The following is a 19,355-nucleotide window of genomic DNA, read 5'->3' on the forward strand; positions in this document are numbered from 1 at the left end:
CCAAAAGGTTAATTACAGTCCTATAAATGAAGAAGATAGAAATAGTAGAACATATTACGACTAATAAAATATAATAGTAATACATTTGTACATAACACTTAATACATAGAGATTTTCTTTGCCATATATGATTTTTTAATATAATTCCTATTATAATATTATAATTATTTTTTCTTTAATGTAATATTCTTTTTTAGACACAGAGAATGTTATTGTATTTTGTGACTTTAGCTTTTAATTAAAAAGAACATTTCCCAGTGATAATCTTGTTAGGCATGCCTAATTAATTCCATTAGGATATTCTGCACAAAAATAATGAGGAGTCTTTCATTATTTTATATCTGTTTAACAGGGAAGGGGGGGGGGGGGTATTAAGAACAAGCTTATGATGTAATCAGTCTATTAGCAGAATTCTAGAGATTTTTGAATATCAAGAGATTGAAGCTACTGCTGTGTAAAATTAACTGTTAGGTAGTGAAAGAAAGAAAGATCAACATATATATATATATTTTTTCTTTAAAAAATAGATTGCTAATTATTATAAAATAATTAATAAAAGTAAAAAATGAAAAAAAAAATTGAATTTTGAGATATTTCCTTTTGATGGACTTTGGGGCAGAAAGTCAGGAATTTACCCAACGGGACAGTCTAAAAAAATGTGTTGTTTAAATTCCTTTTTTTAAAAAAAAAAAATTGACGTAGCGTTGTAGCAGAACTAAGATATCTGATGCCAAATTAATTTTAAGTTTGGCATCATATTTTAAGTTTCAATTGGGAAAGGGATAAAAGGGTCTGGATAAGGATGTAAGAGGGTGTTGTGCTGTATATTTGCACCTCTTTTATTTGGGATCCACGTACTGGAAGCAATGGGTGGGCCAGGATCAGCTGAAATACATGAACCTACTTTATTGACCGGAGCTTGTGATGGATTGAGCCATTCCAGATGCAGTGAATGACATCAGCTTTTGCTGTATTTTAATCTCCACCAACCTTTATTCGTTCTGTTTTACCACCAATGTTTGGCTAGTTGTTGACTGGACCAGTACACCCCTCACATTAGTGGTCAGTGCCTGTAAGGAATAATAACACTTCCTCTCATGCAAGTATTAGTAGTTAGTAGCCGACTGAACCAATTGTACCCGCAACCCCAATTGTCATTGGCAGAGACTAGCTTGGCACTAGCTGGAGGAACCAATAATCCCCCCCCCCCCACACACACACACACACACACACACTCCCTTAGTCGGGTCAGAACAATGGTTCCCCTGTTGGGTGTTCTAGTGATGGTATCCGGTGTCACTCAGATAAATGACATGCGGTGGCATTATGGGGTGTGAGTGAACTACTGGTCCACATCATGTAATTTATACATTACAACCCAGTGAGAAAAAAACTCAAACTAATATTTTCTCAATTTCACTAAATCAATGAGACATATTTTTAAGAATAATAAATGAATGGGAATCATATAAGTTTTTTTGTGTACATTTTCTGATTTATATCAGCTTAGCCAAAATACATAGAAAAATTATGGCTTTATATTTTTCCTAGTCCTATGTTGTACAGATCCTTATTACCCTAGTCTCCAGATTATAATTCTTGGAGTGAAGAAACTAAACACATTGGGTGGAAAGCTTTTGCCACAAACAGCAAGTATGCAATACATAACTGTCTAATACGGCACTGACTTGGACCACTTTTCACTATTGGCTCCACAGTGGACTCCTGATTAGATGACAACCCTTATCGGTACATGGTCTCTGCGTCTGGTTCTGTGAGCACCACAACCAAGTGCACATACTATATGGTGTACAGCTAAAACAAAAATACACCATTTCATATCTCTTTTGTCAGAAAGCTTTACCTCCTGATGACTTTTTGATTTTTAAATTTAGGTCTGTTTTAAGTGACAGGTAAAAGAGTAGCTCTGTAGCTAGCACTTCTGCCTTTCCATCAATAGGGTACAAGGACTGGAGTCTAGAAACTCTCTAGAAATTGGGCATAGACTGTGATAATGGCATATGAATGTGGTAGGGATTTTAGATTGTGGGTCCCTAAAGGGACACCTACAAACATGACTATGGACTTTGAAAAGTACTGCATAAAATATTTGTACTATACAAAAACATAAAATATTATTATTATTATTATTATTAAATGTCTCGGAGGAAGAACACACCGTATACTTTAAAGAGCTATATACATTTTTATTTAGAAAAAAATAAACAATGGCAGAACTAATGCTCAATATGTTTGATAGGATACATGGTACATTAGCTTTTTTACATTTGTAATTTGTTTAATTTTTATTTTTTTACAGGAGATGAAGAAAACATATCTGATAAAACAGAAAAATAAACTTACATTTATCAAAAAACCATTACAGATTTATCCTAAAATGTCAATTTATATGTGTAGAATGGCAGGTCTAGGAAGCTAAGATTATCTTTATTTAATTTTTACTAAGAATACTTTAGTACTTGCTAACAAATTGTTCTAGGTAATACAATATGAAAGAAAACTAGCTAACAAATTGTAAGTTCTGGGTAATACAACATGAAAGAAAACTTGCTAACAAATTGTAAGTTCTAGGTAATAAAATATGAAAGAAATTATAAAAAGTATTAATAAATTCCTAATATGCCCTTAAAAACTTCAATTTGTGGACTTCCGGGGGAGGAGTCACCACGAGCAGACACACACACATGGAGCTCTGTTGGGTTTGGAGACTTGCATGTGTGTCTACTGATTCTGGAGACAAGGGACTTCCATCTGGTGCAGGGGAAGACTGCTGCTGCTGTCCTGGATACCTTTTATGTGCTTTCACTAGAAATAATCCATTCATGTCTCAATTAGCTACAACTTCTACACTGTCCATAGAAGTGATGGCCTCAACCTCCAATGTGGTCCACGCTCCGTAACAGGGCCCACCGCCTCCTACTGCTTGTTACTGCTTCCTCCTTCCCAGTTTCCTGACTTTAGATGCCAGACACTAATGCAGTCCACGCTCTGTCTCAGAGCCCACCGCCTCCTCCTCTTACTGTAAATGATGCTGCCGCCTGCCCAGTACCCGACTGTAGATGCCAGACGCTAATGCTGTCCACGCTCCATCTCAGAGCCCACCGCCTCCTCCTCCTGTATGCTGTAAATGATGCTGTAAATGATGGTGCCGGCTGACCAGTACCCAACTGTGGATGCCAGACAGTAATGCCGTCCACGCTTCGTCTCAGAGCCCACAACCTCCTCCTCCTACTGTAAATGATGCAGCCACCTGCCCAGTACCTGACTTTAGATGCCAGATATTCATGCTGTCCACGCTCCAACTCAGAGCCCACTGCCTCCTCCTCTTGCTGTAAATGATGCTGCCGCCTGCCCAGTACCCGACTGTAGATGCCAGACATCTGTATTTTGTATTTGGTTTGATTCAAAATTTTAAATAAAGAATGTTTAAAAAAAAAAAAAAAACTTCAATTTGTGAATATTTAAAGCTCTATAGTTAAACCTAAAATTGAAGTAATATTTTAATGCAAATTCAACCAAAGCTTCAATTACATATTATAGTTGTATAGTGTTTGTAAACCATAATTTCTCCTATGCCCTACTGTCCTGTAGTTGACAATGCTGTGCTACAACCTAAAACTATGTTCTTAGCCTTGTATGGTATTCTTTGTGGGCTACAGAACATTCCCTTGGTATAAGTAGTCTTAATACACTGTCTCCCAAGAACGGGAAGTACATATATCTTCGTTTGAGCCCCAGGTCACACAAGCCGTGGTAACATGGTGTCCTCCAGAAGAGAAGCTTGGAGGCTTGAGCACAAAAAAGAAAAGATAAGTTTAGTTCCCCTTGTCTTCTGATGTGACTATCTTCTGTGAAGCTACCATGAAGCTCCTTGTCTTAGTATTCCAAAACATTCTATGGCCTACCAGATATATGGTATTGTTATGTTATGATGAGTAACTATATACCGGGATTATAGTTATATAAATATTATTTTAATATTATTACCTTGTATTTATATAGCACCAACATATTATGAAGCAATTTACAAGTCTGTAGTCATGTCAGTAGCTGTCCCTCAATGTCTAAGGCCGTCTGAAGGGAGCCAATAACCCTAACTGCATGTTTTTGGGATGCAGCGGGAAACCAGAGTGCCCAAACCTACACAAACCGGGAATATATGTCCTTGCGGTTTTTTATCCACCAGGCCAAGCTTGGAGGCCAACCTTTTTTGTAGTTAGGTTTTACTTAGCTGAACGAAAAATAAAACATAAAAGTTTGTTTCAGTCATCTTCATTCTTTAAGGTTAGTTTGAATATATACAAACATGTATCAGTTGTTTATTCTCACATTTTAAAGCAGTCTGTTTTGAGTTTGATGAGCAATTTGAACAAGGCCTTCTTGATCTCCTGGTTCCTGAGGCTGTAGATAATAGGATTCAATAGTGGGGTAACCACAATGTACAACAAAGACCTATATTTATTAATGCTTACAGTGCTGTTATCTGTGGGTACCATGTATACAGTGATTAAAGTTCCATAATACACACAAACAGTAGTAAGGTGGGAGCTACACGTGGAAAAAGCCTTTTGTCGACCAAAAGAAGAAGATATCTTCAGGATGATGAAGAAAATGTACATGTAGGTTATGATTATATAGGTGAAAGGGCAAAAGATCATGACTATGGATATCACAAAGTCTTGTAGCATCAAACTGGATGTGTTAGAGGTGGACAGCTCAACCACTGGTCCAAAATCACAGAAAAAATGGTCAATATAATTAGGTCCACAGAATTTAAATTGAACCACCACCACTATTTCACTTGATATCAACAGGGTAACTAAAAACCATGAGCCCATAACCAAATAAAGGCAAACACGAGGATTCATAAGCAAAGCATAATGCAAGGGTCTGCAAACAGCCAGATATCGATCGTAAGACATAACAGCAATCAGAAAACATTGCACAAACCCAAATATACCAAACAAATATAACTGGGTAATACATCCCACTAATGTTACTCTTCCTTCCTCAATGAATATAATGTCCAGCATCATTGGCACAACACTGGTGGTCAGTAAGATGTCTGCTGTAGCCAAGTGTTTCAGGAAGTAAAACATTGGAACTTTAAGATGGTCAACAGTTGTCACTAAGATGATAATTAGAAGGTTTCCACTGAGTATGAAAAGGTAGGTTAATAGAAATACAATAAATAAGAGAGTTTTGAACTTAGCCAGGCTACGAAACCCAAGTAAACGAATCTGGGTGACCTGAGTCTGATTGACGTCACACATTTTTTGTACATAGAAAATTATCTAAAGCAACTGAAAATTTTCCACCTGTAAGATAAAAAATAACATATAAAATGGTAATGTACAAAAGACAAATTGGTGAAGAAAACGTGCAATGTACAATGCTATGCTATGGGCCCGTAAAGCTTCTTGGTACCCCTGCAGCTCATTCAAAAAGTGCTATATCTAAATGCATACAGGTATACATGAGACAATGCTGTTTATTTTACAAGCAAATATCATTGAGTAAAGAAAGTATAGTATAAAGTACAACCGTAGTCCACACAACTATAGGATCTGCCCCCAACCCCAGAAAAGAAGAAAGTTACTTGAATACATAATTGAATACACATGTGGTACACCCAATCATTTAGCCTATGGTTTTTGTCCTATGGTGAAGACTAGTTACTCTGCTTATTGGGGATCATTGTGTGCCCCACACTCAACATAGATCAGAAAAATCAAAGATTAAAAATAACAATTGACAATAGGAAAGTAGTATAACGAGAACGGTAGACAAAATGTTAAAAACAACTTCTAAAGAAATACAAGCAGAACATGAAGGTCAAGGTCCATCGGTGTTTGATCGCTCCATCTGATGCTTTTTGAATGACAATGGGTTCAATGGAGGAAGACCCAGGAGGACTTAACTGTTGAAAGAAAAAAACGCCAGTCTGGAATTTGCTAGAATGTATAAAACTCTGGACTGGAATTTGCTAGAATGTATAAAGCTTCAGACTGGAATTTTCTAGAATGTATATTGAAAGTCACAATGCTTTTGGGGCATGTCATTTTTGCAGAAAAACTGGACAAAACTGAAGCCTCTAGTGAAGTCACATCAGCTGTCCACAGACAAAAAAAAATCTTTTAAAGAAATAACACCCTACTGTGAAACACTGAGGAGGCATGGTTATTGTTATTTTTTGGCTGCTTTACTCCACCTATTTTTGGGGACCTTAAGTCTATGCAGAAACCATACAATATCAAGACTATAGGCACATTCTGGAAGAAAACGGAGGATCCATGACCTACAACAAAGACAAAGATTTGTGTCATTGTGCAGTATCACAAATCTTTGTCTTTGGGACAACCTTTTGGAGCATTCATGCCCTATAACAAATGACACAAAACACACAAGAATGGTCAAGAACAAAACATTGGACTATGTTGAAATGGCCTTCTATAAGCCCTGATTTGAATCCCATCAAACATTTATAAAAAGAAAATTCAGTCTGGAGAAGACACCCTTTACACCTGACATAGCTGTTGAAATTTCCTCACGAAGAGTAGGCTAAACTACTTGCTGACATGTGAGAGCTAAAGGAACAACTTCTTTGCAGTCTAAAGATCTCTAAGGATTGAAAATAAATATTATGTTAAATCTCCCATCAATTGGCCGGATTTATTTAAGATAACCCAGAATAAAAAAAGGCTATCGTGGAAAAAACCTGGGTGATCCAGCATATATTTATATAAATATATATACATAAATTTATATATATTATATATACATATATCAATTTAAAATGCTGGCTTACCTTCCTATAGGGTCATTGACAAATAGATACATGTTCTACTGAAGCCTTACATTCGGAACTCCATTGCCTGGTCAGCTTTGTTGTGAATTCTTGATCAACATCTTTGTGGATTCCTGTACCTGCATTACTGACAAAAATAGCATTTTATATATTACATATTTTTTTTGTTTTTACTAGAGTTTAATTTGTATTAAAGTGAAACATATGTAAAGATTGTTCAAACATATTTATATATCAATACTAAAGGTTATGTATAATGCATGCATGCTGATTCGTTTAGACATTAATTGGCATCATCCAGACAAGCTAAGGGTTGAGACCCAGTGCATGTCCTTTCATTTCTTTTACAGAATATAAATATTGATTTACATTGCATGTTTTTTATTTTTTATGTACTGTAGAAATTCTGAAAAATATAGGTAGAAAAACAAAAGTAAAAGACAAAACCATTCTTTTGCAGATATACTCATATTTTTCTTACCTGTGAACAGATAAGATTCACTCTAAATGTATTGAAATATATTAATTGTAATTATCAGTCAGTTGTAATTGTAGTTCTATTTATCTTCAAAACGTACCAGCAAATTGTGGAATTTTCTTGTTACCACCTTTATTTATATTGGAAGAACCATATGGGGAAGTTACTTGGGAATTGCCATAATTCAGTGTCTATCCCCAGAGTACAAAGATAATTAACTGGTGTGCACAGTGCTTATTAATGTCTAGCAAAATTAGCATGGGTTTTTCATATCTGACGTCGAAGATATTGGTGGAGAAGAACGATCCCGATTAGGTTACTTAGGCCTGACCTTTGATCTTTGGAAGGGATTTCTTGAATCCACAATATCTATATCCTTAGGCCAGCCTGAGTAATGTACCCAAGACAGTCCCAAGACAGTTCAATATCCAAATTATCTACGGGACCCCATTTTTAAAAAGAAAACCAAAAGAAAAAAACACAGTCATGTGGCACAGGCCCCGAAATCAATGTACCCAAAAATAAATGTTCCTGAAGCTTGAGATCTTGAGCCCCTTTATCACCAATAGAAGGTGTATATTGGTAGCCAAGTGTCAGGACTCTCCACTCACCCCCATCTTTCCTTCTCCAACCAACAGGTATACAGGTAGCTGAGTTTCCGGTCTCTTCTCCCAACAACCAAACACATATATTTTTTCCCTGAATAATGTACCACACAAAATCAGGCCCAATACCCAAAATTTTATGTTCCTGAAGTTGAGATCTCATCAATTATCTCTAGTTATAGAGGCATGCAGGTAGCCAAGTTTCTATCCAAGTCTTCTTTCATTTCCATCTTTCCTTCTCCAACCACCTTCTAACTATTTTTTCTCTGAATTTTGGGTATGGCTCCAATTTTGAGTGGCATATAATTGATGTGATCCCAAGCTTGGTATTGGTGCTTATGCATGTGCATAGCTCATCTGTATGTGTGTGAATATGTCTACATGCACAAGAACATGCACACCTTACACAATCATTAGCTACACTGATGCTAAGTGGATTTTTAAAGGCTCAAGGTTCTCTTGATTTCTTGCTGAGTGTTCTTCATCTGTCTTCCTGTTTGACCTGACCTAAGAACTTTGGATGCTTTGCACTAATCCAACTTATGTTCCTGATGTTTCCTTAAAAAATCTGAGTTTTAAAGTTATGGGTCAAAAAAGTGACAAAGGCTACACTCTTGATGCTAATCTGGCTGGTCCCTGATAGGTATTGCTGTCCACCACCTAATTCTAGATATTGCTACAGATGAAACCCATGCCCCTTCGGAGCCATCACACAAAATGTCACCTTTATCAGGTTCTTTTGAGCTGCAGAAGCAAGACAAGTTACCTTCATCACATTGAGCACCCATCCAACACGTCAACCTTTTCTGTTAAAGACAATCTATAAAAAATAATAGGTGCCACATCCAAAATAATAACTAAAAAAATAATCATCATATTTGCATAGACTTTAAAGACACCTTCTCATCATAATAACACCCTTCATACTTTTCATCAAATATTAATTTATATAAACATTAAGCACAAAGATATTATCTGTATACATGTTAAAATATGAAAGATGTGTATTCAGTCTAAATTTCGACACGTTTTGCAGAATCTGCTTCCTCAGGAGTTATGAGACTAATATCATAATTGAAAGTATAAAAATCTATGGTAGTGCTTTTTTTAATAGATGATATTTATTCTTGAGGTGGTAGGTCTTCATATGCAGCCAGACAGGCAGAATTAGTATCCACAGACAACCCTCAATGTTCTTTCTATTTATAATGTGAGTAGTTATAAACAGGTGACTTCCTCCAGTATTATCACATTTTTCTTATATATATATTTCTTGTGAGTATATATATATATATATATATATATCTAATGTATCTTCCACTATTGCAAGCTGGGGACTGCTACTCTATCTTTGCACCAATCAAACACATGTCTACCTTTATTTTTCTAATAGGGACAAAATAGGAAGAATTGGTGCCAATGCTTTCCGTTGATGACCCCAACTGTGACAACAAAACATCAACAAAAGTGTTCACTTTCTTTGGCTATGCAGTGGGCCTGACTTATTTAAGTTCCCCATGACTAGAGAAGATAGACTATCATGTGAGAGCCTGAATAATCCAGCAATCATGCAATTAATTTCTATAAAGCACTTGCTATTATTTACCAGATTCACTTTAGGTTTGTTGGATCACCCAGTTTCTCCCATGATAGTCTATTTTCCCCAGTCTTGGAGAGCTTTAATAAAATAGGCCCAATGTGTTAGGAGTGTACGCAAACCCAATCCAGTAGGTCCCATGCCGTCACAGCACAGACTGGACAGCAAATGCAGTAATCCTATTCTGTACAGAAAAAAATATGCATGTGCAGCGAGATCTTTACATCTGAGATGGACATTTTTTTTTTGTTCATGGCCCATGGCCGCCTGTAAAATGTAGTGCAAGTATCAAATTTTTTATAGTAGGAAGTTAATTATCATATTATGCACACATTATAAAATACAAAGGATATAATGTTAAAATAAGCATCCAAATAGGTCCATTTAGTAGTAAAACTAAATTATTGGGAAGCCCTGATGAAGATAGATTTTGTTGGACTCCCAAAACATGTTGGCTTTTTTTCCCCCATATAATTGTAGACTCTATCAGATCACACTGCTCTTACAGTTTTGTATCTGATTTTTTCCAATCCAGTATACTGTACACTAATGACACATTACATTCACTCACCATTAGCCAACTGTAATTGTTTGCCTTCAGCTTCAACCACGGTACAGACAGTCACTAGGTAGGATTAAACCGGATGATATCCCATTTAAAAAAACACAACACTGCAAATGACCTCTGAATTTTTTTCTTAAACACTGTATTACTGCAAAGTTATTTTTTTTCTTATGCTACATTTTGCCATTTTACACAACGACAATAATCAATAGTTGGTATCTTTGATGTATATGATCCTAAACATAAGGATCTGCTGGCTGTCCAATGAAAGGTAGTGGTATATTGAAGATATCACATGGGCTTGTTAAAGTTACAGGTAGTCCCTGAGTTAAGGACATTTGATATATGGACGTCTTCTAGATATGAACAGGGCTTCCCTGCTCGTTGGTGTGCAGGTCAGAGGCCTGGGTGGGGGAGGGGGCCGTTCACATGACTTGCAGTAGAAGTGTTCTGCAACCTCTTGTAACTTCAATGAGCAAGACAATCTTTGCAGTTGTTTCTTTTTGCATATCAAAGCATAGTTTGCTCTAGAAGTTAATGAATGTCTAGGCTTTTTTTTTTGCTTTGTTTGTGATTAGTTCACAGTGAGGATTTTATAGAGTAACTGACACCCCCTGCCTTATAATTTGTTAAGACAAACATCTGTCCTAATTGCATTTATTAAAATAATGTACCTGTTCCAACTTACATACAAATTCAACGTAAGAACAAACCTACAGTCCCTATCATGTATGTAACCTGGGGACTACCTGTAATACTACTGAATTTTTATTTGATTTTATATTAGTAATATAGGACATCAAACATGCTTTCATTTCTTTATTCCTCAAGCTGTATATGAGAGGATTAAGTAATGGAGTCAATACAGTGTATGCCAGAGAGACAACTTTTTTCATTTTCTTGGAGTAGAGTTGAGAAGGGACCAGGTAAATTATAAATAATGTCCCAAAATACATAAAAACAGAAGTCAAATGAGAGCTACAGGTGGAGAAAGTTTTCATCCTCCAGTTCTTAGAGGAAATGGTTATAACAGTGCTAAATATGGACACATAGCTTACTATGATCAAAATAAAGGGAAACAAGCACAAAACAGTAACTAAGACCAACATTTCTAGTTTTACAATATAGGTGTCTGTTGAAGACAATTCTAAAATACACACAGTCTCACAAAATATTACATCGATGGTGTCCGTATGGCAGATCTGTAATTTGTACATTTCACAATTTGGAAAGGATGCCAATATAAATCCAGACAGCCAGGCCATGGAGACTAGATAACTGCATGTTCCAATATTCATCAGTGATGGATACCTTAAAGGGTAACAAATGGCCAAATATCTGTCCAACGCCATTATGGTAAGGAGAAGAATCTCTGTGATCCCAGCTGAACCACACACATATATTTGAAGAAAACAATAATCCATTGATATAGAACCTCCATTATTCCATACCAAGTAAAGTATGTGGGGCAAGACAAAAGTAGTGAAAAGGATTTCACACAAAGAAAGATTGCCAAGGAAAAAGTACATAGGAGAATTGAGTTTAGCAGTGATGAGAGTTAAACTAATAATCAATGTGTTCCCGATGAGGGTGATGATATATAACAAGAGGAAGAATAGGAAAACTAAACATTTCATTTGAAAGAGATTTCCAAACCCCAGAAGCCTCAGCTCAGTTGCCCTTGTCTGGTTATTTCCACACATAGCCTGATAATAAAGTATAGGCAGTTATTATATACATACAAATCCACAGTTTGCATAAACCTAATGTTTCAATGACCAAGCCATAATGAAAAGTTATCAACATGATTGTTAGGATTGGGCATGGCTGCTCCTGGTGTAAGATAATGTACATGGAAGAATTTAGTGGCCACTTCAGCGGGCTTAGACAGATTCTTAACTTTAGTTCCACTCATCTCCTATACTGTTGCCGAAAGGATGGGCAATGTCTTTTCTAAAACAGCCTTATTAAAACATTGCTAACAGGGCTCAGGACATTTAATCATCTTGATAAGGTGGTCCGGATGGTTCTGTTCATTGCAGCCGGCTATGGAGGGGTCATACACCGATCTGTGCATGCACAGCTCAGAACAATTTACAGAAAGGTTTGCAAAGAGGCAGGTAAGTTTGTTTTATTGTACAAGTAACACACAACCCATTGTTTCCTACTTGCAATTTTTATAACTCCTTCTATTGACCATAATCTCCCAGTGAAGCACAATGATAAGATCACCAATTTTAAAAAAAGCCATAAAAAAAATGGCCCAGTGGCCTATACCTTTTATTATTATTATTATTATTAATATTATTAATATTAATAAACAGGATTTATTTAGCACCAACGTATTACGCAGTGCTGTACATTAAATAGGGATTGCAAATGACAGACTAATACAGACAGTGATACAGGAGGAGAGGACCCTGCCCTGAAGAGCTTACAATCTAGTAGGTGGGGGAATTTCACACACAATAGGATGGGAGATATGTAGTGGTGGGAAGTATACCTTTTCAATTGAAGGTGAGATACAAAGTGGGGAATTCAATGGCACATAGGGTAAATGTTAAAACATCAAAAAGTTCAAGGAAAACAAGTTGAATTTCAGAAGTTTAGTATACATAATCAAATTACATGTCAATAAAAACAATCCAGAAAAACAAGAAATGTAGTTTCAAAGGTATTGTCTGATTTACAATCACAAGATGAACAGATGATAGTCAAAATATCACCCAGGATTTTTATTCTTTTAGACTGACTGTTATTCAGTTGATACTTTTGCAGCCGCGGTAAATGGGGAACGCTACATGAAGAGAAATCCCTCTCCCCCGCAATGCATACGGAGGAGGGGGATTTAACTTCGGGGGGGTTCCCTGGTGGTGGGTGAAACTATTCTAGTGGGACTCAAAGTCCGGCCTAGTGTGCTGCTGCCCACCCCTGAAATGGCCTAGTGGCCATAAAAGTTTGCCGACCCCTGCACTAGAATCTATAGAGTCCACTGAGTCCCATAGAGTCCACTAGAGCCCAATATCCAAATTATCTATGGGACCCCATTTTTAAACAGAAAAACAAAAGAAAAAAAACAGTCATGTGGCACATTATTATTAATAATAATAATTCCTTGCATTATTGGACAAATTGAGAAGTAATGTTCCATGACATTGGTGTGAAGTTGAGGAAATAGTCCCCTGACATTGGTAGTCAGTAGGAGGAGGCATATTGGTGGTCAGGAGGAAGGAGAATATCTCCTAATTCTGTTGGTCAGTAGAAGAATGTATATCAACTTTGGTTGGTAGACTGCAGAACCAACAATGTCCCGTTACATTACTGGGCAGATGGGGGAAGAATGTTCCAAAAAGGTGGTGGACAATAATTACTATAGAATGAAGAAAACCCACTGACTCCTCTTTAGTAATGCACACATGGCTTTTTTCACTTTATGTTAGTGACAAATTACAAAATCACTGGCTGGGCAAGATATAGTGGTGGAAGAAAAAGTGTATATAGCAACCCATAACATGGTTTGGGACATGTCATGGCTTCATAGAAGCAGTTTGGGCTTTTGGGCTCAAAAACAGACCTACTGGCATATGTATTTCTGTTGTATCATTGTTTCATTTTAATCTTAAATAAAAATACATCTACAACGTTAAAAATGCTAGGATTAAATGCAATATCCACCATATGGTCAAAATGAATAGTTGTTCACATAATTTTGTATACCCAAAGTCAATAGTTTTATATACCCAAAGTCAATAACTTGCAAATGTACACCATATGGTCAAAAGTAAGTCCATAACATGGTTTGCAAATTCGTTCTGGAAGAACTAGAGTAGTTATCACATAGACCTGACATTAAGTCTACTGCAAACCTTATTGGAACCCAAAGTTTGAGCCATCTTCTCATACCTCAGTTCCTGGTCTCATAATTCAACACCTCCAAAATCTAATTAGAACCCTTTTCCGGAAGGGTGGAGGATGTTAAAACTAAAAAGGAGTTCCAACTTTATATAAATGTTTTTTGAAATAAAATGTTCACCAAGCTCTTATAAATGTATTGATGGTTAGATGTTAGATGTTCACTTTTGCGATATAATAAAAAAGTCTACATATAGTTCTAGAGATTTTGGATGCCAGATTTCCAAATGTCACAGTGTATTGTTAAAAACTTTAATAAAAGATAATATTGGTAAAAAATAGATAAAACAGGTTAGCAGTAAATATAAAGTGCTTTCAGATTGTTCATACTTCTCGAGACTGCAGTGCAGGGTTGTTGCATGGAAATGTGCTAGCAGTGGAGTTTTAAAATTGATAGGGAATTTATAGTGAAAGATCCACACTGTTGAATCCTCAAATGGTTGTTTCACAAAGGACCAATAATAATTGGTATTCCACTGAAACATACAACACATACATGTTTTATAATAAGATAACAAATGTTATATTATTGTTACAAAAGTGTATAATGAGACAAAACAAGTAAATTCTGATAGGTACACAATACATATGCTGATCCATAGTAAACAAAAGCAGATTAAGTCAAAACAAATACACACTGAAGAATTTGGATATATTAGTCATACAATATGCAAAAAAGTAGATAATATATGTATTAAATATATTTTAAAAATGTGAATTTTTTTTCTATATGAACTCATAAATAAACACATATAGCAACAACTAATAAAAACAGCATATAGCAATAAATGTAAAAGGCACCAGGGCACCCAATATATAGAGATAAGAAAATGAAGAGCCCAAATCTGAACCATAAAATCTTCAAGCAAGCAGAGCTCATTAGTGGGGGGTACCATTCCCAATGCATTTCACTGTGAAATTGCTTCATCAGACGATTTTATGCCAGTATATTAGAAATATTAGGACATTTTGCAATTATGTGTTGGTTCTTCTATGTGAACATATTGCTCAAACATTCCTGATAGTTTTATAATAATACATCATATTATATTATTCCAAAAGCTTTATGCTGCTGCTTGTCATTTCTATTTCAGCTGTTGTGGTGCTAACATGGCAAGTTGGACCAGGTAGGAAATTGGTTCATAAGAATTGTATACAAAATACTTTTTTTATTATCTAAAAACTCTCCCCAAACAATTGAAGCTTGAAGTGCTGTTTCATATATACAGTAGAAACCATTTGAGCTACACAAGCTCATCACCATGGGCTATTGGTATGTGGATTGCTCATTGATGGTTTTAGAAATCAAAAACTGCTATAACAACCAAATAATAAATGTTCTTTTTTTGAAATTCAAACAATAATATAAAAACACACATTTGTATGAAACATGCCAAGTCACATAACTGTCTGACGTTTTGACATTGGTCATAGATTGTGCCAAATCCTGGTAAAAAAAAAATTTCTAAATATTCCACATGAGAGAAAATGTAGGGAAATAAAAGGGTAAAACTAATTAGGCAATAAAACACTGACCAGCTTGACCTGAGATGCCTGATGGATCTTTTGCCCCGGGGGAGTCAGGCCAACCAGATCTCCTTTGTGGTCTTTGTTCCTTGGTGGATAAGTAGTGTAAGAGAGCCCTGTTAAAACTTTGACTTGCTTGTGAAAATAACATTTCTAATGGAAAAAGGCATCAGGCTGCAAAACACTGTAGGTTGTATGCATGATATTGTCTAAAAGATCATGACAATTTGGACAGCTAGACTCCAATATAAGCACATGTGAATGTTTATATGCATGGTTCTGCTTACACAATAATACATAACTGTACGTCGCTGCACTTTCATTCATATGCATTTCTTACAGACATGTGTGGGTGTGGGCACACAGCCATTAGTTATAATTGCCCCAAACTGCTAATTAGAATCGGGCAATGCCAGGCTCAAGTGCTGAGAAGTGACAGATGTGCTCTTGTTTCCAGCTATTTTGTGATCAGATCGTCCTGTTACTGTCCTAGCTTGCTCCATGACCGATTATTGAGCCACTTAATTTCTCTTTGCCTATTTAATGGCTTTTGTGACTTTGGCTCATCCACCAAACTTGTCTCCTGCCGTTATGTTGTGGTACTGGCTGGGGGATGCTGCCCTGGCTTGTTACAAACTTCATATTTGTTTGCTAATTTGGAACCATTTGGCCTAATGCTGACCTTGGTTTGTTTCTGACCTTTTCCCACTGGTGATAGTGTTCTGGTTGGCCATCTTCTTCATCCAATGCCGGTGATCCAAATGAAAGCCCAGTCTTACAACCAATATAAAGGTGCAGTTTAACACTAGCAGTCAGTTCTGCTAGTAGGAAGCTCTACAGACTGATGCCAGAACACACAGAAAGCCTACGCTACTTTTGGAACCAAATCCCTTCTATACTTATAAAGCAGTTCTTGAAGATTAAGAAATTATTTGCACCAAGGAAGAATATACCAGCTGACCCATGAAACCAAAGAGGTGTGTGGTCAGCCCTCCAAAAAAGAATCCACCATCCCCTGCAGGTCCCAAACCTGGGAAATAATTGTGGTGGGGGGTGAGTATTACAACCCTCATCCCCCGTTACCTAATGGAAACAAATTTCCACTAAATTTTGTAAGTATCCATGTTATTTTTCCCCTTCCATTTTGGCCATTATCATTGCACAAGCCTGTGGAAAAAAACATATTTGGTTACATCCCACTACCCTCTGAGGAAGCTGATTAGGGCGAGACGTGTCAGATGATAGGACTTCCGATATAAGATGTGAATACACATCTTCTATATTAAACCTCCCTGGCAGTATGCTCGAATGTGGCATGGGGAAAAATTTCAGTACTAAAAGTCACACTCAAAGTGGAATTGCAAGAGAGTTTTAAAGCATACCTGGTCCCCACGTGCCCGCCACGACCTCTAGTGGTGCTTGGGAGTCCTCCGGTGATGCCCAGCATCTGCTTCTCCTGGTGAAGCCGCCCTGCATCCGGGTCCCTCGCGTATAAATGTTGGGGACGCAAAGCCAGGGGACGCAAGATGCCGCTGGATGGTGGGACCGTGCGGCTGGGAGGCGGGAACACGCAGAAAATTTAAAATAAGTATTTTTAAATGTACATCCTTGACATTAAAATATATTCAATTTTCATATTTCCAGGGAGGTTAATCTCCTTTTATGTAAAATGAAGAGAAAATTGTTTATAAATATAAATATTTTATTTAGTGCCATAAAACCCTGCTTTCTCAAACCACTTCCTAACCTGAAGTTCAACTTGACTATTCATGAATACGTACTGTTCACACCTCACTATTGTTGAGCCACACTTGGTCCTTTCCATTGACGCCAATTTATTTCACCCAAAAATGCCCAATTTCCTCAAAGCAACAACTCCCAACCTCACTTATACCTACTTTTCTACACTTGCTCTACTTATGAACAGCTGCAGATTCAAACAATAGATGATAAATATCAAGCTTTATTTATACATAAAAAGTTGTGATATAGCACGATAATGTATAAAATGTTTTTTACATTTCAGGTCCAAGAATTATGCAATGTAAAATACCATTTTATAGCTATGAAGTGATCAAAGGCTAGAGTTGGACATGCAATAGTTAGAGTTGGACATGCAATAGAGGGAAATGTAAACCTTCCATGTCTTGCTAATATTATGGTTTTATGAATATGTTTGTAAATGTCAATTGATGAAAGGTTCCTTAAAATTTCCTCACAATGTTTTCCTGTATGTCTTTTAGTCTTAGTGATATTGAATATGGCACCATACTTGTACCAGGTGCTAATAAAAGATAAAGGTTTTACAAAAGACACAAAACTATAGATTTCTACAAGATCCTATTTTTAGGATGCCAAATACTTTGTTTAGTGTGTAATATGTTTGGTGTATCTAAAATGCTTTAATATTTCTGAAAAGTTGCTGTAGGGATAATCTGATCTCATGATTCCTTAGACTATAGATAATCGGATTTGCCATTGGAGTCACCACAATGTATAAAAGAGATTTAAATTTGTTTGTGCTAAGTGAGCTTTCATTTGATGTTGTCATGTACACACCCATCAAAGTCCCATAAAATAAGCATACAGTGGCTAAGTGCGAGCTACATGTGGAAAAGGCTTTTGATCTTCCAGTGCTTGAAAAAATATTTATTATGGTGTAGAAAATTAAGACATATGTCACAATAATAAAGATGAAAGGAATGAAAATACCTAAAATGGTTGCAGAAAAATCGACTATTAATAAAATAGAAAAGTCTGATGTAGACAGCTCTATCATCGGACCAAAATCACAGAAGAAGTGGTCAATGGTATTCCTGCCGCAGAAATGTAACTGACACACCAATATAATTTCACCTGACAAAAAGAAGACCAGCAACCAAGACCCTGCAACCATTTGGTGACACACATTGGGTTTCATGATTGCATTGTAACGCAATGGGTTACATATGGCCAGATAACGATCATAAGACATCATTAAAAAAAGAATACATTGCACAAATCCAAAATTGGCAAAGCAATACAACTGGAAGATACAGGCACTAAATGGTATTGTAATGCTATTCTTTAGTATAATATCCAACATCATTGGGACAATGGTGGTGGTTATCAGGAGGTCAGCTATTGCCAAGTGTTTGAGGAAGATATACATTGGGATTTTCAAATGGTCCTTCGTCGATATTAATACAATAATGACAATGTTTCCATTTAATATCACTATATATGACAAAAAGAATAAAATGAAAAGAAGAATCCTAAATTTGCAGAGGCCTTGAAATCCAAGAAGCAAGAACTCGGTCACTTGCGTTTGGTTGTCTTCACACATGTCTTCAAAAGAGAGCTAATGCAGAAATGCAAACATTTATCTTCTCCTGCAAGAAATAAAAAAAAAAAAAAGTTTCAGTTGGTTTTAGCCATGCTTGTTTGACTTTGTAGAGTTTTCATCTTCAGCTACCTATGATAGCTTATCTTGGAGTCTTGAAGAATATACGATTGGCCTGATTTATTAAAGTAGTGTATGTCCTAGTGTGTTCTCCATGACAAGTATATGGGGTAGTAGGGTATAAGAAGGGTAAGGTGAGCATTTAGGTAATAGTTTAAAGGAATGGTGGAAAATTTCATATGGCATTTGATAGAGGACATTATATTTCTACTTTATCTAAAACTATTAGAAGTTATTATTATTATTGGCTTATATTTATATTTATCCCAGCGGCATGACACACACTCAGCCCGGATCTCTGATTCAGAATTCTACATTTGACTGGATCTCTGCTTCTAGTTGCAGTACCAGACTTTTTATCCCTTTCTCCAATGCATCAGGTTTATCTATTGAAAACGAA

General features: G+C 36.3%; 2 protein-coding genes across 2 annotated transcripts; both read right to left on the minus strand.

The window, feature by feature from the left end:
- Nucleotides 1-4,346: 4,346 nt before the first annotated feature.
- Nucleotides 4,347-5,294, minus strand: LOC140322247 (olfactory receptor 5P81-like). The gene has a single exon (XM_072398832.1). The coding sequence runs from the start codon at nucleotides 5,292-5,294 to the stop codon at nucleotides 4,347-4,349; it is 948 nt and encodes a 315-aa protein (XP_072254933.1).
- Nucleotides 5,295-17,905: 12,611 nt separating this feature from the next.
- Nucleotides 17,906-18,838, minus strand: LOC140322248 (olfactory receptor 5V1-like). The gene has a single exon (XM_072398833.1). It carries the CDS (start codon nucleotides 18,836-18,838, stop codon nucleotides 17,906-17,908), a length of 933 nt encoding a protein of 310 aa, XP_072254934.1.
- Between the last annotated feature and the right edge of the window lie 517 nt (nucleotides 18,839-19,355).

This window comes from Pyxicephalus adspersus, chromosome 2 (genome assembly GCF_032062135.1).
Source record: "Pyxicephalus adspersus chromosome 2, UCB_Pads_2.0, whole genome shotgun sequence".
Classification (NCBI taxonomy): domain Eukaryota; kingdom Metazoa; phylum Chordata; class Amphibia; order Anura; family Pyxicephalidae; genus Pyxicephalus; species Pyxicephalus adspersus.